At 40.7% G+C, this 23584-nt stretch overlaps 1 protein-coding gene across 2 annotated transcripts in view; it reads right to left on the reverse strand.

Moving 5' to 3' along the window:
* Positions 1–23584, reverse strand: part of OGDHL (oxoglutarate dehydrogenase L) — a 63469-nt gene that overhangs the window by 16576 nt on the left and 23309 nt on the right. For both annotated transcript variants that reach the window (XM_083502480.1, XM_083502479.1), the window contains exons 7-16: positions 21055–21201; positions 20504–20594; positions 18971–19150; positions 17635–17763; positions 16921–17100; positions 15569–15721; positions 13830–13932; positions 12752–12880; positions 10473–10623; positions 7003–7130 (exon numbers count right to left, since the gene is read on the reverse strand). In XM_083502480.1, the coding sequence (XP_083358606.1) occupies positions 7003–7130; positions 10473–10623; positions 12752–12880; positions 13830–13932; positions 15569–15721; positions 16921–17100; positions 17635–17763; positions 18971–19150; positions 20504–20594; positions 21055–21201 (1391 nt within the window). The remainder of the gene's footprint in view (positions 1–7002; positions 7131–10472; positions 10624–12751; positions 12881–13829; positions 13933–15568; positions 15722–16920; positions 17101–17634; positions 17764–18970; positions 19151–20503; positions 20595–21054; positions 21202–23584) is intronic.

Raw genomic sequence — 23584 nt, forward strand, 5'->3', positions numbered from 1 at the left:
TCTCATGTACTTGTCATTTGTGATTTATACTGTGGGGACTGCAGAATGTAGCCAAGGGTAATGCGCCTGTGGGAATCTGAGGTCTGTTTTATTTCACAGAATGTATATCAATATGGGCAACGCAAGCTTGACAACAAGGAGGTCCACTGACATTATAACGTTGCAGCCATATTCATCATAATTAAAATGTGTATTTGCTACCTGTAGATTTCTGCAAAATCCACTCAAATGCATACGGTTACTGCCCTACATCAAGGGGGGGTGTCTCCCCCCCCATCAAGCACCACTGTTCTACAGAAGAAAAAAATCAATCCTGGGCCACACACAAGTATTCCACTAATTGTCTTTATTAAGTGGATTGTAGGCTTCAAAAAAAATCTAGTTTGTGTAAGACAGGTACAAATATCTGCTGGAAATGTAAAGAAAAAGAAGGCACCTTGCATCATATGTTGTGGTCTTGTATGGTAATAAAAGCATTCTTAGAAATGATATATAATGAGTTGAAAAAAATGTTCAAACTAACTTTTATTTTTTTAAAAAAACAGAGGCTTTTCTACTAGGAATTGTGGGTGCTGACATTCCAAAGGAGCAGAAAAGACTTTTTATGTACATGATGACAGCAGCACGGATGTTGCTAGCCCAGAGATGGAAAGAAGACAAAGTCCCTACCAGAGAAGAATGGCAAATTAAACTGTTGATTATGCCAAAATGGCAAAACTGACCGGGAAGCTCAGGGACCAAGAAGACCAAAACTTTAACAAAGAGTGGGGAAATTTTATAATTTATCTTGGAGACCACTGTAAGCAGATGAAAACGTTAGCAGGATTGCAGTAACACTTGCAATGTAGCAAATACTATGGACACAATGCAGTGATATAAAATATGGACTACTGAATAATATGCAGTTGAAAGGGTTGACAATAGAACCCACGGCAGGGAAGGTGGGAAGTACAGAGATTTGGAGGAATCTTTAAATATTAAGGTGTATGATTGTATTGTCATATTTTTATACTTGTAAAAATTATTTTTTTTAAAAAAAATATCTAGTCTGAATACAGTAAATAAACAGATACACCATAAAATAAGATTGCATCTTGGACACATTTGACTTACACAGATTCTGCTTTACACTCTTGGCTGCAGCGTCTGCGTTTATTGGGGGAAAGACCCTTCGAAAGCAAAGAGCCAAGGAAGAAAGCTCTCCTTTAAGTGGTGTTCATTGTCACTTCTCTGCAAGGAATATCCCCAAGTGCAGGGGAGAAGTGGGTGGAGCCACGAGAACAGTGGTGCCCCACCAGCATCTCCTTGGAGGGGGCTTTTCCTTGGGATTTCAGGGTATTTGTGGAGGGTGGGGAAGGATGGCAGGGGGAGGAGAAAGCAAACTCCGGTAAGCACTTGCCGTGGCTTCTCTTCCCCTGCCTCACACCCATCGCCTCTTCCTTCTTCCTGCTCCTCCACAGTCCCAGAGCTAGAGGTTGAAGCATGTGTATGGCAGCAGAGGTTTCGTGGCTGCCCCCCTTGGCGTTGGTCAAACACTGTGGCCTCTGGGTGACAGGGGAAAGTTTCTGTTCTCCCAGCTTAGCTGGCTTTGGCTCACTCACTGGAAGGAAGCTGCCTGTTCAGTAGAGAAAGGCACTGCCAATCCCAGCATGCGTTGCGGTTGCTCTCTGGGCAAGAAGCTGACGGCAGGGAAAGTGTGGTCTGAGTCAGCCCCACAGCAAACATTTAGAGTTACCAAAGGGGGAAAGAGAGAGGTGGCAGTCTAGTGTCCCAGCTGGGCTGGAAAGCAGCAATCTAAGGAGTCTAAGGCTCCTGGAGTATAAGCAACTTTGCGTATCCGCACTCTGCCCAGAATCTAACCCTTGGATAAGATGCAATCCCACTGTACCTAGGGGGACAGAACTGAGACTTTAAAATAAAAACGAGACAATCCCTAACACTATTGAATGATCAGGCAGTGCTGGTTATTGGGCTCTAGCAGGTAAGTTGCCCCCCCAACACAAACGTTTATAGTAGTAACATTTAGTTCCAGGTAAACTAGGTTAGGATTGCCATTTCTCTGCCTAACTCAGTGCATGTTGACACAGAAGTAATTAGATGGCACTGAAATGGGACTTGTTCCCGAGGAAGTGTATGTAGGATCACAGCATGCAGTGTGGGTTTTCATTACAGATATTGAAGTGGGGATGGGGAAGGTTCTTCCAGGATGGAGACAGAAACCTTTGATTGTTACTAACATAAAGAGAGCCTTGCTAACTCTCCATTTTTCTTTCATGTTCTGCCACTTTTTTTATCTTTACATTATTTCTTTACTAAATCTGGGAACCAGGCAGAGGGCCTTCTCGGTAGTGGTGCCCCCCTGTGGAACGCCCTCCCATCAGATGTCAAAGAAATTAACAACTATCTGACGTTTAGAAGACATCTGAAGGCAGCCCTGATTAGGGAAGTTTTTAATGACTGATGTTTTAATGTATTTTTAATCTTTTGTTGGAAACCCAGCCAGATGGACAGGGTATAAATAATAAATGATGATGATGATGATGACTGCCTGACCTCATGATGGGTGGAGCAAGCAGACCTCCCAGTAGATGGCGACTGTCATAGTGAGCACCAGATGGGAGGTAATGGGATGGTTGAGCCACTGTCTAACACTGCCAGCTCTGCATACTTTTGGCCTCTTGGCTCTTTCACGCCTACAAAAATGGTGGCTTCTCAACCTCTTCCTTCTCCATTTTCCCTCTGTTTTCCTCCAAGGCCACTCTTGGTCCAGAGCTGCCTTCTTCAATAGCACTGTTCAACTTCCTCCTAGACACCACTGGAACAAGTCCTTGCCTTTTACACTGGCTTGGCCTTGACAAACTGCTTTACCCACCAACCTCAATGTTCAAGGGGTCTCTCAAAATTCCTGGAACAGAAATTAATTAAAGTTGGAGGTGCATCCCGCCCTCAGGTTGGAGGTTTCCCCCAGTCCTGTGCCAGATGTCTATCAGAAGAGGCTGTGAACGAGGGCAAAATGACAACTTTGCAACCCAGAGTAACATTCCTGATGCCAGGCAAATATGCTGAATAGTCTGAATATGTGCAGGAATGTGGCACTTATAATGTCCACCCATGAATGCACAAACAGACTTCATTTGCAGAGGATGTGAATTTTTATGTGCTATCCTGATGCTAATTGTATTCAAGACATTCAGCCAGATCTTGATGAAGGTAGGTCAATAAATTGCTTTGGTTTCTGTGGTGCTGAACTCCATGAAGAACCCATCTGTAAACACGTTTCTATGTTTCCCTCTGCCAAAAAGTTAGAAAGCACGACATACTAGCTTTCTAACCTTTCATTCAAGGTGTCTGTACTACTGATTCTCTGACAGAGATTCATACTCTTTCATGCTATTAATACTCATTTGCAACAAGACAAATTTATTTTTTAAAAAAATAAAAAACCATCCTAATTGTCATGCTGTGTCATCATCTGCTGAAATAGTGAAAATCTTTTGTAACTCTTCTTGCAAGTTCCCTAAGGTATTCTTTAAATAAAGGGAGAAGCTAAATAGGCTTTCCTGGATAGGTTTGAGTCCAATTCTATTTTTAAACAAGCATTCAAAGACTTTTTCTACAGATTGGGTGACATGGATGAGGAAACACCCAAGATGGCTCATTTGTTCAAGCCTTATTCACACACATGCTACTATATTAGAATAGAGAAATCAGGCTTTGTCAAGATAAAAATGGAAACTCAGTTTAATCTCAGTCAAAGATCCTACTGAAGTACACATAGGATGAAAGATTTCAATATTTATATTCTGGTTAATCTTAAAGATTGCCCTGTAGATTTATATTGTGTCTTCAAACTGACAATACATTAATTCCTTTCTCCTAACTCTACTATAACAGCACACTGTCAAAAACCACTAAATTAAGCAATACCATAAAAGACAGGCTAACAGCTGCTTTCTCCCTTATGATTTCCAGTGATAGGGCAGGTCTCCCAAGTCGTAAATAATTCCACAATACAGGAATGTGTCCTTGACCTTACTAGTAAGGTGCTGGTGGTTATATTTACAGGAACAGTTTTAAGAAACAATTCCACATGTGGAAAGTCACTTGTGGCAATTGGTCTCAACCAGTGCTGGATTTACATATAAGCTAAACAAGCCATAGCTTAGGGCCCCACTCTCTTGGGGGCCCCCCAAAAAATTAAAGGGGACAAAAACCCTGGATGTACATTTCCAAAATATAAGAGGAAAAAACAAATAAAATAAAACCTACGTACAGCAACAGTGTTTTGTGTTGTGTAGGCTCCTATTTGTTATGTGCAAATGGCTTTAGATACCTATTAGGTCCATAAATTACCATATAGCATATATTCAATGCAAAAAGAAAAAAGTGATCATTTGTTGTTGACAAAGGGCAGCTGGACATATAAAGGGCACCATTACCTTCAGTAGCTTAGGGCCTCATCAAACTCAAATCCGGCCCTGGTCTCAACCCAGTTATTCCAAAAAGAGGGGCTGGAACCCCACAAATCAAAAATCTAAAGCAAACATTTTTTAGATTGACCTTCAGGTGGGAGGTGACATTAAGGATGAAGAAATACATTGGTGGCATGTGTGTAATGACAGGATCTGATAGTGTACAAAGAAGGAAATCATTTTTGGATCATGATGGGTTTAACTAACAGATGAGTACACTTTATTAAAATAATTTGGGGTTTTATAAGTGCAAGTGTTCTTTAGTAGAAAACCTCTAAAGGTGGAGTCCAATGATGGTACAAATATTATGTTGTTATCTGGAGAACTTCAGATAACAGAATCATCAGATGAGGAAACAGCGATCAGCCCAATTTTTGGTGCCTCTCCTCTTTGTTTTCATGTGTCACTCTGACAGACAGAGGTGTTGAGACGCAGCGTCAGCTTGCACTTCATATTATGCTATCTCTCCCCCTTCTCCCTGACAGCAAGTTGCGTGACTGTCAGAAAGAGCAAGAGTCTTTCAATTAAAATTAATTAAGCTGCAGTTTAATGCAACATGATTTGTCATTAGTCAAGGGTTCTCAGGCTGGGATTTAAAACAAATAAGAAAACACCCAAAGTGCTTTGAAATGGCAGTGTAGCACTTAATTTACTGTAATGTCTTCTTCACTTTTCTAAACAGATCTCCTCCTATACTTCTCAATGAAGACCAATAAGGGGGTGACTGCCATTAGGTTCTAAGATTCTTTCTAACAGTAATCGCGGAAGGGAAAAAATGGTTGCATTTTCAATATGGGGAAGAAAACTAAAATGCTGTGCTATGTTTTTGTGGCATTACCTGGCTGTTTCCTGGGCAGTTTGCCACATATGTTTAAACAGGAGCAGCTGCTATTTAGCATGGGCAAGTTGATGACTGGCCAAATCCAAGGCTGGCACTGTCTACTGAATCCCCATTATTAAAATTACAAAATAAGTGATGAAGCCAGTTTACAGTGAAGGAATGCAAGCTAAACAAGATGTTCTTTCTCCATTATCTTTAACATAATTCTTCCTTTTCCCAAAAATGCTCTTATACATTGCAGAGTATCTAGGCTGCAGTGGATTTATCCCTGTGGCAAATTAGTCCAGCAAGAATAACATTTTAGTAGAACTATTATACACTTGGTGCTCTTTAGTGGTTCAATAATAACTCAGCACTGACTCGTAGCTCTGAACAGGTGCCAGCTCCCTGCTTGTGCACCTGCCAGAAAAACAATTTGAAGCTTCATCATGCAGGGCTATTCAATTCATTTTTACTTAATTAGCTGCAATCTAAGACACTAATGGGAATTCCTAAAATGACAGAATCATTTTGCTTGTTTATGCAAACGGAAGTTCAAGTTCAGGGCTTAATTCTTCTCTCACTTTTTGGAGTTGTGCTTACTTGTGTTTATGATGGGATGAATTTAGAAAAACAAAGCAGGAATTTCTGGATCGGATGCTGTTGGTCTATACGCATATTGGAACATTAATAATTTCTCTCTCTTTCAAAGTGGTAATTCTCAAAAACGTTGCCTCGCAGTCAAATGTCCTTCTCTAATTACTATTTAAAATGACTTGCAATCAGAAGGAATGCAGAGAGCTCATTTCCCCAACCTTCAATGATAAAGAAACCCGTGCTAAAGTGATTGAAAAATTTCAAGAGTTTTAATGCGCGTGGAGCAAAAATAATGGCAAAAATAATCCATTTGCTTGTTTATCTGAAAAGTGAGGTCACAGTTTTAAAAAATAAAGACAAAGGTCTAAGTTTATAGATTCGGATAAATTCAAAGCACTGCTGACCCTAATAAGCGAAGCTACTGTATTTTTTCGTCTATAAGACACCCCCATGTATAAGACACCATCTATTTTAGGGGACTAAAATTAAAGAAAATGGGGGGAGATGGCCCAGAGTTGTCACCCAACTGACAAACACTAACAATCGCAAGCAACGCACACCAAATTGACAAAGCAGCAGCCAATAAAAAGCAGCCCTTGCAGCAGACACCACTCACTTACCCAATCGGCTGCAACCAATCACCCATCCCCCCTCTGCACTATCCATGTATATGACATGGAGAGACCTATGGAGAGACCTGGTCTGAATAGAGATCTTGGATTCATGTCCCATTATACATACTGAGGCCAATTTTGGTCATCTATCCCTTTAAAAATCCCTTGCCCTTTCCTGTGGAACCAACAGTCATCCACAGTTATAAGGTTGAAGTGACCCCCGCTTCAGAATATCTGACGAAGTGTGTATTACACATGAAAGCTCATACCTTGAAAGCTTATATTTAGTTGATCTTAAAGGCACCACTGGAATCATTAAGAAATATTTTTTTCATCTTTAATCTTGTTATTTATCATGTATAAGACGGACCCCCCCTCCCCAATTTTAAACTTTATTTTAGAGTAAAAATCCCTCGTCTAATACACAGAAAAGTATGGTATGTAGTTCTATACAATCTCAAAGTACTCAAGTAATCCAATAAAATACTGCCAAACTTACCCAAGACCCCATATTCTGAAAGGGAGCTATTGCATACGGTGTAAGGGGCTTGCTGCTCCCACAGATGATTCATAGGAACACAGGTCCCCTTGTCAACATCTTGATCATGGAGCACATGGTGGCGATGGCTACAAAGATTTTTAAAAACACAATGACGTTTTAAGAAAAGATACTTTTAGAAAAGGAAACCGTGGCAAGAGCACACACAGAACACTTTTCGAATGTTCAGAGTCTTCGCAATTATTACAACAATCATCCAGCAAGGCAGCTCAGTATTATAGCCATTTGCAGGCTGAAGACTGAGACTGGGAGATGGTGTTAGCCCCAAAATGGAAAGCGAGGGAGGTCCCAACTAAAGAAGAATGGCAACTTAAACTCATGGAATATGTGCAGCTTGCGGACCTAACTTATAGAATAAGAGAACAAGAAGAACATACGTTTAAAGAAGACTGGAAAATGTTTACTGAATATATGGGGGGGTGTTTTGCGTACATTTGAAAACAGCAACATTTTCAATAAATTCAACAGTGTACATAAGTTTTGATGGATGTAATAATGGAATACAGTTGTAACTTGGAAGTCGAACGGAATCTGCTCCGGAAGTCCGTTTGACTTCCAAAATGTTCAGAAACCAAGCACGGCTTCTGATTGGCTGCAGGAAGCTCCTGCAGCCAATCGGAAGCCACGGAAGCCCCGTTCCAAAGAACATTCGCAAACCGGAACACTCACTTCCGGGTTTGCGGCATTCAGGAGCCAAAATGTTCGACTTGCAAGGCGTTCAGGATCCAAGGTATGAATGTACTGAATGTTTTAGTTTATTTAAAATATGCAGGGATTTATGTTATGCAAAATGAACCATGGAAAGAGAAGAAGGGAAATCGTTGATACGTTAAGGTTGTTTAAATGAATATTCTAAACTGTAAAACAGAAAATTTAATTAAAAATATATATTAAAATAAATAAATAAATACAATGTGGCCCTTAAAAAAAGAGAGAGACTGGGAGATGATGGCTTGCCCAAGGCCACAAAGTGAGTTTCTGGCTGAGCTTAGATTTGAATCAGGTATTTCTCAGTTCACACCCTTTCCCATTACACAAAGTCTTATATTATTTTCCACATATTTGGAAAGATTAAAGCTACGGCTAAAGTTATAAAAAATCAACAGCGGCATCCAGTATGGAAGCTACCGTTCACTGCATCTACGCAGTCGCACGGGATTAACCATTACTGTTATTTTAAATTAAAGCTCTTCAATATCTCAAGTATTCACTTCTGACAACAGGCTGACGCTGCTGCAGATAACTTTGCAATTGTTGCTGCGCGATGCATGAAGCTTTTAGTGGCATGCAGTTACACTCCATAAAATATGAAGTGTGGAAGCCATTACACAACAGGGCTGCTTTCGCTCAAATTATAATTAGCTGTGAAATTCTGTTCCTCGTGCCTTGAGTCATGTGCAGCCTGTATTGTGCACCGGCTTTCAGCTCCTTGAGCACTCTCAGGTTCAAGTCTTGAAAGAGCTGCATCCTCCGGTCCTCGCTGCCCACCCTTCATCGGCTCACTGCTTAGTGCCCTCTAGAGCTCCATTAATCAGCATTAGAATGGTGCACCAAGGAACATTATCAAAACAGAGATGACTGAAGTAATTACTGTAATCCATTAACTCCCTGAGCAAGACTAACTGAGTGAAACACACCAATATGTTCAAGCTCTACAACCACTAAAGGAAGAAGGGCTATTACCCTGATAATAGCTATTCTGCGGTGCACGCCCGCCGAAGCTGAACAAATTGCAAGCAGAAATTCTGTTCTTCTAAAGCATCTTAGCAAGAACCGTTCACCACTCTAAATAGAAACTAGTTAATATCGTAAAACGGTATGCCGGAGGTTAAAACGCGACAACTACAGAAGTGCAATGGAGGTGGCCATTTTTGTCGACCTGTTTCCCCATAAAACCCCTCTAGCAAACGATATACGTATCGTGTAGCAAAAGACGGTAGGCAAATATGGTGGGATTCTAGACCATATGGTTTTCGGAAGCAAGCGGAGGTGTCCTGTTTTTTGCAAGGGCCCCATTTTTGAAAACCAAAACCTGCCCACCATACCAAGCACACCAAAGGGTTTACTGTAGCATTCACTCGGATAAGTTAGTCTGCCACATTCAGTGACTTCCTTTGTGGGTAACCATTAAAAAAAGCACGTTCTCCCATATGTAGTCCCCGATCTCCCATTTGCAATCTGAAGTGTTGTAGCTCACTTCAGTCTAACAGGTCATTATTGATCCAAATAATGCACAGATTGGCTCTAAAAGTCAAAAATCTTCCAACCTGCACGAGCAAACTGAAAGAGAAAAGAATTCAGTGGGTCCAAGTGGGATCTATTGCAGCATATGAAGTGCTCTTTGTTCATGGGTTCCAGCCAACCAATGCCATAGTTTGGACATTCCATTCTATTTCCCCTCCCCCAGTTTTATTATCCCTCCTCCCACAAAAAGACACTCAGGGTTCTGCGGTCACTGAGTATACTCCTCCCAGCTGTTTAGGATTTCCCCCTGATCTCAGTCCCCTCCCCAAAGTTCTCCCCCATCTGCAAATCTTAGAACTCCCCTACAACAGCTGATACATCCAGTCTTCAGTATGGATGGTGCTGTTTTGGCTATCTAAGTTCTCAGTAAACAGGTTTGCTATCATATAAAATCAAATAATTTTAATTACTGCAGCATTATGATTGTATTTTGTGATTGCTATGTGCTGCCCTGTCGCGACAAAAGATTGCAGTGTGAAGTGTCCCTATTCCACATTCCTGTCGTTCAATTTCATTCTCCTTCCCACTCGAATCTTTCACCCTGTAACATGTTGTCGTTGGCATCCGTCTGTCTCGAGAGACAATGGAAAGCACCTCCGGGGGTGAAGCCAAACTTCCAGAGAATCACAGCGCCTGCTGTGGCTGCAGAGACCGGTAACTCTTAACCTCTGTCTCCCGTGTTGTTTTTGCTGTGTTAGTAGCACCTGAGTGATCTCTCCAGGACACAAGCCTGGGCAGCATATATGGAGGTCATGGGCTGCTACAATGACAAGACCCCCTTCTAGGCCACTCTGATGTAAACCAAAACAGCAAGTCAGCATGCTCAGTGTGCTGTTTTGGGTGTCCCCACCCCAGTTAGTTCACCTACCCTTTTATGCTGTTTATATACCTGTTTTTCTTTGCCTGATCTCTTTCCTTCCACCATCGCAGTAGCTCTCCCTAACACCTCTTCCTAAGCTTTGGCAATTACTTCTTAATTCAAATTCATGTTCATACTCAACTACCTCATGCAATTACATGTACATTCCCCTACAGCATTTAACATATTACCTGTTACAAACAGCAAGACAGCCATCCCTCAGAGTGACCCAGTTTAGCATTAACTCACAGCAAAATCTGTATGACATTTTCTACCGGATGAGCAGCAGCTGTATTATACAACTCACCTGAAAGTGCCCCTTTCTACATCCTGCCCACTTAGTCGGACATGGATACCTTCCTTCAACAAAGACCCAAAAGCCATGTATTCCCCCAAGGCCCAGTCGACAACTCGGTTCTTTGTCATTTCCAGTCGACTTCTCAAAATCCGAGAAAGTCCTAAGTGGGGAGAGGGAGGAGAAAAGAAGAATTACTGGCTGCAATTAACAAAAAACAACATTATCAGGATACCAAGACATGTCTCCATTCCCAAGATGAAGACTGGAGTGCTAAGGAAACACAACCAAGAGAGCAAAATACTGATAACTAAATGGTGACCTCACCTGAATGTTTTTTTGACTTTCCTCCCTTCTGAATGCTTCTACTAGTCATTCACAATCCAGAAAATTCAGTTCAACCACAAGTTCATTGTTCTTATATTGATAACATTTCACACAATTAAGCTCCAGCTATATTTCAGTTCTCGGTCTTAATATTTTATCTCTCCACCTACACTGCTCCATAGGTAAACTTTTAACTATCACAATTCCTGCTTGCTAATCACACACTAAAATTGAATACTTCTTTTATTGTATCCATCAACGATGGTATACTTTTACACCTCAAGTTATTATCATATTTCTTTTTAAGAATGTTACTAGATTAAGACTGAAGGCTTGGAAAACTTATACTCCCTTACATAAACAAGTTCCAATATCAAAGCCATTCTGCTTTTTGTTCCACTTTTTAGTTATTCAAGACCCTTCATTGTATATATGAGTGAACTTGCTCTATTCATGAAATAATATAGCCGAATAGCTCTGTCTAATACATGAATTAACCACATTCTCAGCTTCATTCATGAAATAAGCAAATCCTTGCCTAATTCAATATTTTTATGACAGGCAAAGTTTCTGTCTTATTCATGAAAAGTCTTGCATAGCTAGCTGTGCTGTTTCATGAATAAGATTTTGCTGAATGATTTTGGCAAGCAATATTTATTTTATGAATGAAGCAATTTCAAAACTGTAGTATGGTTGATACATCAAATCCAGATCTACCTAACAATTGCCTATTAAAAATTAGAGGCACCAAGCAGATGGTTCACTCTAAGCACCGTGTTACTTTTCAGTGTTTCAGGAACATGTGTGCATATTTAATAAAATATTTACACATCAATGCATAGCAACAGAGGACAGAACTAGAAGCTACACTTTGTATATAAGGATTTCTCTAGATACTTACTAATGAATAATGATATTTTGATTTAATAAGAAAGTGTATGTTAATTACATGCCACTTGAAAACAAAACATTGAAGATGTGTAATTGAAAGCTTTGCTGTAATAACTTCTCAGGAATTTTAATTGTATAAAACAACCCCTGTTGATCAATCTCAGAGGAAGGAAAATAAATAAAAGAAAGACAGATGTGATCATCAAAACATTATTCAAATCTCACACAGCTCATAATGTGACTTTACAGACCCACGTTAGAGAATGAATCAATGCAGGTTACAGACCATGCAGCAAATGTAATTTGCTAGCTCTTGCCTCCAGAGGCAAAAATCTCTGCAGAGGCATTTTTAACAATGAGATGTAATCCCTCAAATCTTGTTGATTCCCTTGAGAACCTCTCTCTTTCCAACCTCTTCCCAACGTCCACCTTTTCTTCTACATTTTCATCACTTTTAAGTGTTGTGCAAGGCATCAGTTGAAACACTTTTCTTTAAAGAATGTTTTCACATGGAGAAATATAAACGTACAAATAAAGTAGCACCACCATGAATCATATGGAGAGCTAAACAGCCAAAGATCAGTCAATCCACAGTAATTCCTCAAGGACATATAACATGGCTTTACAGTCAATCAGCCCCTCACATAAATGCAAGTACTATTAATTTAACACTAATTCAAGTGCCACAACTTCCCTAGTCCTTTGAACAATGTCTGCCAGACCACTGAAGTTAACAATAAACTCATGATTGCTTCAGTTCAATAAGGCTGAAAATAATAATTAGCAAAACTCATTAATGTTGCTTGTACGAGCATTAAGCCTAAACAAAAAAGAGAAACATACAACCTCCTAGCTGGTAATGCTGTGCACTTGTAGTATGTACATCAAACACTACTTTTTAATGGAAAGGGATATGAAAGGGAAGAAGTTTCTTCTGTTCAGGAAACAGACGGCATTCCAAATTCAGGACAGAGAGAATCAGCATTCAGCTAGCAAATATTCTCCTGTCAACGCTGCATCTCTAGAGAAAAAGGAAGCCAGTGCTGGAAATATAGTAAGAATTAAGTTCTCACCTCCATGTATTTTAAAGCCTTCCAAAGGCACAGAGCTGGCTACATTTCCAATATGAATCAGCATATCTTCAGGAATTCCAGTTGGAGGGCAAGTCATGCTCTTTGGTTCTCCATCCACATTAAAAAAACCTGAAACATGGGGGGGAAGTACAGAAACTTTTCCAGAAAGATCCTGCTTGTTTAGAGAAATCCCATATTGTGTAATAAAAGTAATAACAAATTCCCCTTTTAGAAACAGACAAGTGGGGACCTGGAACCAATTCTAAATTGCACCTCCGGCCCTTAAGAAAAGTGTTCCTTTTTCGCCTGGCTAGAGTGCTAAACGGGCATTTGTACTAGTTTTTGGAGTTCCTGGGGGCAGGGGAGAGGGAGGGTACATCTTTTTATGGCTCATTTGTTTGCATATAAAAATGGAACTTTATTCCACCGTGGAGATCTGCCGAATTGGGAGTGGGGATTTCAGGCCAACCCTGAACTGGCAATTTGCGGGAACCGAGAAATGAAATGTATCCAACTATTTTGGAAAGGAACAAATGCCTTATCTTCTCTTTTGCTTTTTAAAAATACTGGTACAGAGGCAGCTCCCAGCCTCCCTCAATTTTACTTGTTTGTACACCTAGAAAAGCAGTCACTAGCATCATTTGAGGGTCATCTAAGGAGGTAAATATGACAGACGTTTTTGTACAGTTAAAAAGGAATGGGGCGAGGGGCAAAATAGCTGCTGTTTTTAAACAAGGGGAAGCAGAAGGGGAAGCTGACACAGGCCTATTTCTCATGAAATGCTAAGCCAAACCGTGGCTAAGCATAAATGTGCAAGCATGTGAAGACTCACAGCAGAAACTCCAGCCACCTCGCTAACTGGAGCTAAGCCGTGGTTTGCCGAGACCCAGGCTCATGGCTTGTTTCCCTCAGAAAAACTATAGACTGCAGCTGAGAGTTGTCCTCCTGCAATCTGCATCTTGCAGCCACCGCAGAGAAGGGGAAAGGGGAGACAACCACATTCCCTCCTATCACAATAAACCATGTTTTACTGTGACATCGAAATGTAGCCAATGAGATTTACAGCAACACTTCCTACCTGGCCAAGGTGAATCAAGCCAGTGCTTAATGTGTAGGATTTTATTGTCTTTGGATCGAGAATAAGCTTCCTCACAAATCTTATCGTACTTTGCAATTTCTTCCTGTAGAATAGGGGTGAAACGTCATGTGACAAATACCAGAGCGGGAATACAGAGGGATAGGGAAAACCAAAATTTCATCAAAGCAGTAATATTCAAGTTTTTTATACCTAGCACAATTTTACAAGCAATTAGTTTTTTACCATATATTATATGGTTATAGTGGGTGGGGAGAATCAGGAGGGCATTAGGCAGAAGCCACTTGTAAAAGCCTGCTCACAGGACTCTGGTTGTTTATTTCCTTGACATCTGAAGGGAAGGCATTCCACAGGGCAGGCACCACTACTGAGAAGGCCCTCTGCCTGGTTCCCTGTAACCTTACCTCTCACAGTGAGGGAACCGCCAGAAGGCTCTTGGAGCTGGACCTTAGTGTCCGGGCTGAACAATGGAGGTGGAGACGCTCCTTTAGGCAAACTGGGCTGAGGCCGTTTAGGGCTCAGCACCAACACTTTGAATTCTGCTCGGAAACATACTGGGAGCCAATGTAGGTCTTTCAGGACCAGTGTTGTATGGTCTTGGCGGTCACTCCCAGTCACCAGTCTAGCTGGTGGTAAATCCACTCATGATTCTCTTTTCTCTTTATTATTCAGCAATTACATACTACTCCTTTTTTATCAATGGAAAGATAAGAATGTAATGCAATAACTTTTATGAAGGATTATTTATTACAACAGCAGTATAAAAAAGAAATGTGAAAGACACACAAAAGTGAGATATATAGGTTAAATTGCCATGTTGGCACTTTGAGATAAGTGGGTTTTGGGTTGCAGTTTGAGCACTCGGTCTCTAAAAGGTTTGCCACCACTGTCTTAGGAGCTTGGAGACAGAAAGGAAAATAAAAACGGAAGAAGAGGTTACAGATGGGAGATGTCCGGGAATCCCAAAGTCTAAACTCAGAGACCCTGGCTTATGTCTCACAGCAGAACTCAGGATCCACCCTGGACCTCAGCCTATCACGATTGCCTTCCTGTGTCAAATTAAAGCCCTTCAGAGCAGGAACATCTTTCTCAAAGGTCACACACAGTGATGGTGCAAAGAAATAATACAAAAGAAATCTCACTAGGCTCCTGCCCCATGCAAGATGAAGCCCGCCAGAGGCCTTTCCCTGAATACTCCTAATCATCCAAATCCTTAAAAAAGGTAAAAGTAAAGGACCCTTGACAGTTAAGTCCAGTCACAGACAACTCTGGAGTTGCAGGACTCATCTCATTTTACAGGCCAAGGGAGCCGGCGTTTGTCCGCTTCCACAGACAGTTTTCCCGGGTCATGTGGCCAGCATGACTAAGCTGCTTCTGGCACAAGGGAACACCGAATCCTACCATTTATTCATTTCTAGGGTTTAGAGGTGTCCCCTGCAAATCCAAAACACTATTTTGCATGCATAGTTTTTACTGCCACTGCTGCTGTGAACCAATGCACCATTACCTACTGCTCTTGCTCTTCATGTTTTTATTTTTTGAAATTACTGAGGCAACCAACAGATTTCCCCTAAGGATAATTTATTTGGAAGTATTAAGGAATAAGTCAGAAGTTATTTCCTGACCTCGAAAAATCTAAACTAATCAAACCTGTTAAAATAGAAAGCTATAGCAGTATTACTTGTTACAAAAAAGGCCCTCTCCACTGCTAGCATTGTTACCTCAAACTCCTGCAGCGTCACAGTTCCATCAGCTATTAGCTTGTCGGCATACTTCTTCAGCACAGGCACCTGCTTATGAATCTGCTTGTACATCAGAGGCTGGGTGAACATGGGCTCATCCATTTCATTGTGGCCCCGTCTTCGGTAACAAACCTACATATTTCAGTCAATGCAATGATCACAATGAAAAGGGCAATAAAAAGAACAATTAAGCGCCTTCATTGCTTTCTAAAGATCAGCCCTCTCTATAATTTACAGTTTGCAGTTCCCACCAGCTATGTAGTTCTTAAAAAATAATTTCGCCCCCGAAGCTGTTGCACCCAGTTCTGGAAAGAATTCCAGAGCAGCTGAAAGCTCAGTGAGCAGAATCGCCGCCCCCCCCCCATTATCTTCCTGACTTAGCTCGCTCAGTCCTGACAGATGTTTGGTAGTCTCCCTGACATCAGAAATCAAAACACCCAGGAATCTACAGTTAAATCCCTGAGCCCTGAAAAATGGCAAGAGAAGCCTGTGCCAGGGTGCCAGTGCCATCAGCTCCTGAATTAGGCCTGATAATATTTTGTACTATTTGTTTGAATTAATATTTTAAAACTGTGAATCCCTCTGTGAGAGCTTTGGCAGAAAGGTCTATAAATGCAATAAAGGGATGGATGCTTCAAGCTGTTTAATCTTCTTCTTTGGAGAGTATACTTCCCCCAACATCTCAGGGATAATTCCTCTGGGATATCTTCCCATTTTGACTCTTGAGAGTTCCTAGAGACTAAAATGCATACAACACAAGAGGGCTTTTTTCTCCCTCCTTTCCTTGTACTCTCTTACAAAAGCGTAGTAATTAAGTATGGCCAGGAAGCAATAAAGGCAAATAAGTCAGGTCTTTCTTTTTTAAAGATTGTGGGATTGTGTAAATTAGCTTCAGAGCCCGGACAGAGTGCAAACCAAAAGGTTACAGATAGCAGTAACATTTTCCCTTATTATCTGTGAGGTGAGATACATTTTTAAGGGAAATATTTAGGTAGATTCAGAGCAATATTGGGTCCTGTTCTTTTAGATGCTACAAACGGAAATGCACAACCTATAATTAACACTATATCATCATATTCAGAACCTACTTCAGTAAGTCCAGGTTTCAAAGACTCTGTGTGTACATACTTCAAGTATTTCAGCATGTTACAGGGTTATGCCGATTTTCTCTTTCCACCACAGCTCCTCAACCTTCAATGGAGGCTGTTTCAGAGCTCCTCAGCTCGCAAGAGAGATTTGAAGGGGCACAAAGAGCTGTAGTGGAAAATGGATGCCCACCTAGCCCCATATGCAGGGAAGACCATTCAACAGTAAAGAATGACAGTACTTACCAGATCAATAACCACATCTTTATTAAAAGTGTTTCTCCAATCTGCAGCTACGTTGCAGACATACATCACTGCTTCAGGATCATCAGCATTGACATGGAAGATAGGTGCGTTGACCACGCGAGCAACATCAGTTGGATAAGGCGATGAGCGAGCCATTCGTGGATCAGTAGTAAAGCCAATCTAAAACGCAATACTTAACATGTAGTTTTTAGTGGCAGTGTTTCAAAGTGTGTTGAGAACTGACATTTCAGTTTACAGACTCGTTATTTATACGGCAGGATGCTATGCTTTTCAGTTAGGAAGAACAAATTCTGAAAGGTATCACATTTCATTCTTTTCTTATGTACATTAACATCATTTTATTGGTGCTGAAGACAGGGAGGGCAAAAAGCCACTGCGCCATTTCACAGCGATTCATGACCAATTTCGACATGAGTAATAAAACACTTTGCCTTCTAAAGTCAGAGTGACCCTGCATAAACAGCAGGAAAAAACTACTTTCTGTCTTCCCTTGGATTTTTTCCCAGCCTTTCTGGTAACATTTTCCAAACAAAGCATTTAGTCTTCCTTCTCATAAAGCCTTCCTGTAGCCGCAGAGCAACCCCTTGGCTCAAGGGAAGAATGTAATGCTCTGTCCACTATCTATCATGAAGGCAACAGAAAAGCTTGCCAAAAGCTATTAAGGAAACCCAACTTCCTCTTTCTGCTTTTTACCTGATTGTTGACCACAACATGAATGGTGCCATTGGTGGTATATGATGGAAGATCACTGAGATGAAAAGTTTCATAAACAACTCCTTGCCCAGCAAAGGCAGCATCGCCATGTAAAAGTATAGACATAACCTAAGTGGAGAGGGAGTTAAAAATTACTGGTGCTATTCATCCATTAACAAGTTTCACAAATCACTAGTTTAATTCCTTCCCGCCCCCCTACAACTTATGCAAGTTGTAAAGAATCTGATACTTCACTGAAACGATCAATAACTGATGCGATCTGGTCCACATCTGGCCCTCAAGAGGACACATGGTCATCTAGGATCCAACTGAGGATTATGGATGGGAAAGATCTGTTGCAACATGGCTTGGCAGCAATAATAATAATAATAATAATAATAATAATAATAATAATAATAATAAATATTATTTATATCCCGCCCTCCCCAGCCGAAGCGGGGCTCAGGGCGGCTAACAACAATAAAATAGTACAACATTCTACAATAATTTCATTATAAAATTAATTCAACTCAAATTGATGGCAAGCATTAGGCTAAAGTTCTGCGAAGATTGCCAAAGGAGGGAGTCAGGCTGCGCCCTGACCAAAGGCCTGGTGGAACAGCTCTGTCTTGCAGGCCCTGAGGAAAGATGTCAAGTCCCGCAGGGCCCTAGTCTCTTGTGACAGAGCGTTCCACCAGATTGGAGCCACAGCCGAAAAAGCCCGGTCTCTAGTTGAGGCCAGCCTAACCTCTCTGTGGCCTGGGACCTTCAGGATGTTTTTGTTTGAAGACCATAAGTTCCTCTATGGGACATACCAGGAGAGGCGGTCCCGTAGGTACGAGGGTCCTAGGCCATATAGGGCTTTAAAGGTTAAAACCAGCACCTTAAACTTGATCCTGTACCCCACCGGGAGCCAGTGCAGCTGGTATAGCACCGTGTGAATGTGATCTCGCAGTGAGGACCCCGTAAGGAGTCTCGCCACGGCATTCTGCACCCGCTGGAGTTTCTGGATCAGTCTCAAGCCATTCTGCCAGAGGAGTTGGACTCTTGCTCTCAAACCCTTCTCAAAGTAGCCTTTCAACAAAACTTGTTTCTGACTGGACCTCTTTAAGAAACTGCCATTTTGAATGTTCATGGCAATTGAAAGTGATTAGCTTAAAATGAAAATGTGGGAGAAGCTACATGCCTCAAATGTTTTCTACATCGACTCAACTGAAGTAAAAAAAAAATAAGTATTCTGAAGACACAAGTAGCATCTTTTTATTTCAATAGCTGAAATCTACCACAGGCTATTAGAAATGAGGTCAAGCAGAAGTTATTATCCAGGCAATGTTACCTTCTTCCCTTCAGTATCCCCTCGGTAAAACTGCTCAGCTTTGGTCTTCCCTTGTACGACAGGATCCACTGCTTCCAAATGAGATGGGTTAGCCACAAGTGATAGGGTGATCTTTTTGTTTGTTGCTCGGTTGATTCTCTCATGGTACATTCCCAGGTGATATTTTACATCCCCAGATCCCTAAGACACCAGAAACCATGAAAGTCCAAACACTCAAATGCTATCTATAATCTCAATGGCTGGCTTCATATTTAACACAAAATTATAGCTTATTTAGCTAGTCTATCTTATTTTTTGTTGTTGTTGTTTTTAAAAAAATTATTAAAGATTTTCTTGTTTTACAGAAGTAAGTGCAATGCCTCTCATATTTTTTCCATGTAACATTTTTACAAATCCGTTTCATTTGTTGAGACATTAGGGGGAGGGAAAAAAAGAAAGGGTGGAGGGAGGGAAGATGGGTGGGGTCGGGTGGCGATGTTTCTGTTATGCTTAATGTATGTAGGGTTTGGTGTCAGCGTTGCTTGTGCTGTTCACTTGTGTTCCTTTGGTGGTGAGAGAGGTTGGGGTTGGCCTAGGGTGTGGTTGTTTGTTTGTGATTGGCTGTGGTGATCTTTGTTTTCGTGTGTGAGTGGGGTGGGTGGGTGTTTTGGATCAGGTTACCCATATTGATTTGTATGCTGTTGGTGGATTATTGTCGTCTTGTTGGGCTGTGCATGTGATAAAGGGGAGCCATACTGGGGTAAAGGCATCTTCTTCTGTTTGTCCCCATGTCAGTTTCAGTTTATTGGTTAATTTTTCTAGTAGGGCTGTTTCCCATACTATTTGGTACCATTGGTCCACGCTTACTCCTGACAGGTCTCTCCAGTGTCTGGTTACGCTGTAGAGTCTATCTTATTTGTACCTCTAAATCCACAAAAGCCAACTAAGGTTTGACTGGGGCCAACAATCTACCATCGGAAATTATGGTTTGAAGATGGCTTGTGACTCAGCTTGTGTCGTGTGATTTATCACTATATCTGAACTTGGTACCCTGACGTAATCCTATTTTGCTTTGTCACTGCACCTCTGCCGTCTGCCTGGCTACAGAGATGTGAGAGAAGAGTGGCTAGAAACCAGTCACACTGGGATGAGACGTTCAGTGGCACTTTCACAGATCTCTGTGCAGAAACCCCTCGATCCTATTTGGCAGCAGTCCCAGCAGAAATTACCTGTCGCAGTCTGACACACCTCATGCTTCCAGGACAGCCTCCAGTGCTCTCCCAAGACACAGCCTGCAGAAACTACAACCATTTGAGATATACCCCCAGCAAATGTTCCAGCTCCTCCCTTTGAGAGGTAGCACCCAGATGGGAAGAGAGAACCTCCTACATTTCTGAGATATTATATAACATCTGGAAGCCTTCAGAATACAGGTCTGAAGGAATCTGAGTATAACACACATAATTAGCCTTAACTCTAGTTTTAACAGGAAAGAATCCAATGGGCGAAAAAATGGCTATATTAGTAATAATGGCCAATGAAATTGTATCTCACCTCATCAGCTGCTTCAAGCTTTGGGTCAAATTGACAAAAAATCTGTTCTAAATCCTTTCGGATAACATTGGCCAGCACATTCAGCCTTCCCCTTGGAGACAAAAAAAAGTTGGGTGAATATGAGCACATATGAGCAATAATAAGCAACTGCAAGTAAAATTACAGCTTCTGTAGAGTGTTGAATACTGAGTTCCAATTGTCTGGTTCAATACCACAAACTTAGCACCATTTTATGTTTTGACTAGCTTCCCATTCAGTTTGTTTCAGCAGCTGCAACTTTATTTTTTATAGCACCTGAAAGTGTGCAGGATTTGTTTGTGCCTGCTTATGAAATAAAGTGAAAACATTGCTCAAATTGGCTTACTTTTTTAAAAAATAAATAAACAGAAACAAAAAAAAATAGGGAAACTAAGGAATAAGAATATTGTGGAAATAGCAGTATGCTGAAACTTTAAAATGTAACTGTGCTACCAAATGTAACTATTACATGTTTTTAAATTGCACACTGCTGTGTGATCATGATCATTAAATTAAAATAGGCAAATAGTTACCTGTGAGGCATGCCCAATATAACATACTCAATTCCCATTTCACTAGATTTGTCAATGATGGTTTTCAGAGCTGGGATCATGACTTCACATCCTTCCAAACCAAAGCGTTTTTCTGATGACCATTTCCGAGCAAGGAAATCCTCAAATCTGTCCATGAAGATAGATTTAAGGGAGAGCACTTATTAAGGAAGTGAAGCAACAAGCAATAATTCTATATTATTTAAAAAGAAAGAAGTAATAATGAAGAGAGAGAAAGAAACAGCATGAAACGATCAGCAAACTTAGGAATGTCACTGGGTAACACAGCTGTCTAGACTGATGATATAATGCTTGGTTATTTGCCAGCAACAACTATACTGGAATACATTCCTTGAGAATTAATAACCAGAAAAATAAGGCTATCCTTTAGTGACAGATCTAAGTATCTTCTTTTTTAATGCAAGTGGGCTAGAATCAATGTACACAATTAAAGATTATTCTAACTAAAACTCTCTCTTTTTTTGAACTGCACATTAAATGGGGAAAAGCATCTTTATGATCACATTAGGAGCTAAAGCTACCAAGATTTTGCAAGAACCGTTTATATCATGGGGCCAATGAATACTATGAATTACTTATTTCTTTAAAATTTTATCCTGATTTCTGTCTCTCATGGGGCTCTCAAAGTAAGCAGTCCAGTTAAACATACAGTAATACCGTATTGCCCTGAATAAAAGCCTCACTTTTTAAACCAAATTCCGACCGTGAAAAGGGTGGCTTAAATTACAAAAAAATTACAAAAATTAAATTACAAAAATTGGCTTTTACGATATCGCTGCTGAAACAGACATACGGTAAAACGGAACGGGTGTGAGTGCCTGAGGAATTTAAGACAGTGGCTTATATTCAGGTACAGTGGTACCTCGGGTTAAGAACTTAATTCGTTCCAGAGGTCCGTTCTTAACCTGAAACAGTTCTTAACCTGAGACGTGCTTTCGCTAATGGGGCCTCCTGCTGCTGCTGCGCCGCTAGTGCGCAATTTCCATTCTTATCCTGGGGTAAAGTTCTTAACCTGGAGCCAGCACTTCCTGGTTAGCGGAATTTGTAACCCGAAGCATCTGTAATCCAAAGTGTCTGTAACCCAAGGTACCACTGTATTGTCTTTTTTTCTCTCCCCCCCCCCCCCGAATTTTAAAGGGGCCAATACAGTATTAGTTGTAAATCCCATAACAAACATCAGTAGCATGCTCATTGCCCCTAAATAGAAAATTGTGCCATGTCTACAGACTACATCTTACCCAGTTTTTCAGTTGGTAGAGCATGGGATTCTTAATCTCAGGGTTTTGAGCAAGTCTCACCTTAGGCAAAAGATTCCTGCATTGCAGGGGTTGGACTAGATAACCCTTGTGGTCCCTTCCAACTTTACAATTCTATAATTCCATGCTTTCCTGGAATTAAGCTCCAATGATTTCAGTACTTCCAAATATTTACTTCCAAATAGACAGAGTTAGGATTATGCTGTCTGTTCCCAGTAAGCATACTTAGAAGTTCTCTATTTATAAAACCGATAAAATCTTAAGGTACAAATTGGAAGTGATTAATTAAAATACCTTATTCTTTTGACTTGACAGATACTTAACATGAAGCTATCAAAACCTTAGGCCAGAGTCCCTCAGACAGCATAATCTGGCAGAGACCAAGTAAAACCAAGGAGTTATGATTTACACCAACAGAGAATCTTTCCGCATGGGAACAGTCTCAAGTTAAACAGTGACAACTCCAGTTGAGAACCATCATTCCTGCTGAACTTGAAAGTGAGATAGAATGACAGCTTTTTAGTTTCCTTTAAGTTGCATTTTATTATCCAAAGTTGCAGTATCTGCTTGTATTACTTCCAGCTCTTCAATTTGGCACCCAGCAACTGAGTCAAAGTGCTCATCACTATTTTTTGAACCTAGGTTCCTGATTGTGCTAGGAAGCAGCATGCACAAGTTACTGAGTTATAAAACCAAAGTCTCGAAATGGAAACAAGAGGAAATACCGACGATAGAAGAATGGAGAATGAAATTAACAGACTATGCAGAACTGGATAAACTAACTTAGATATCTTCGAGACCAAAAGTTCATCGAGGACTGGGGAAAATTTGTTGAATATCTGAAAAGAATATGTGATGTCCAAACAACGCTAGCGGGGTTTCAAGAAGCACTGTGAAAGTTGAGATATATTGTTAAAAAGAAATAGATAGGGGGAGGGAAGACTAATGGCAATAAAAACAGAAGAAATGTGTAATTGAGAGGGGAAAATGAATGATTGTCAGAGAAGCTGAAGGAAGTCCAAACAGAGTTAAATTTGTGAAATTTTGATAAGATTGTACATTTGTGTTGAAAAATAATAAAAATTATTTTTTTAAAAAATAAAATAAAACCAAAGTCTCTCTTTTATTGACATGAGATTCAGTGATCAGATGAGGAAATTGGTATATGTGTAGGTCCCTGGTAGTGCAAAGGATCAACTCAGTGAGCACACTTAAAACTGGCTCCCCACTAAACA

Source organism: Podarcis liolepis (assembly GCF_965112155.1).
Source record: "Podarcis liolepis genome assembly, chromosome: 5".
NCBI classification, from domain to species: domain Eukaryota; kingdom Metazoa; phylum Chordata; class Lepidosauria; order Squamata; family Lacertidae; genus Podarcis; species Podarcis liolepis.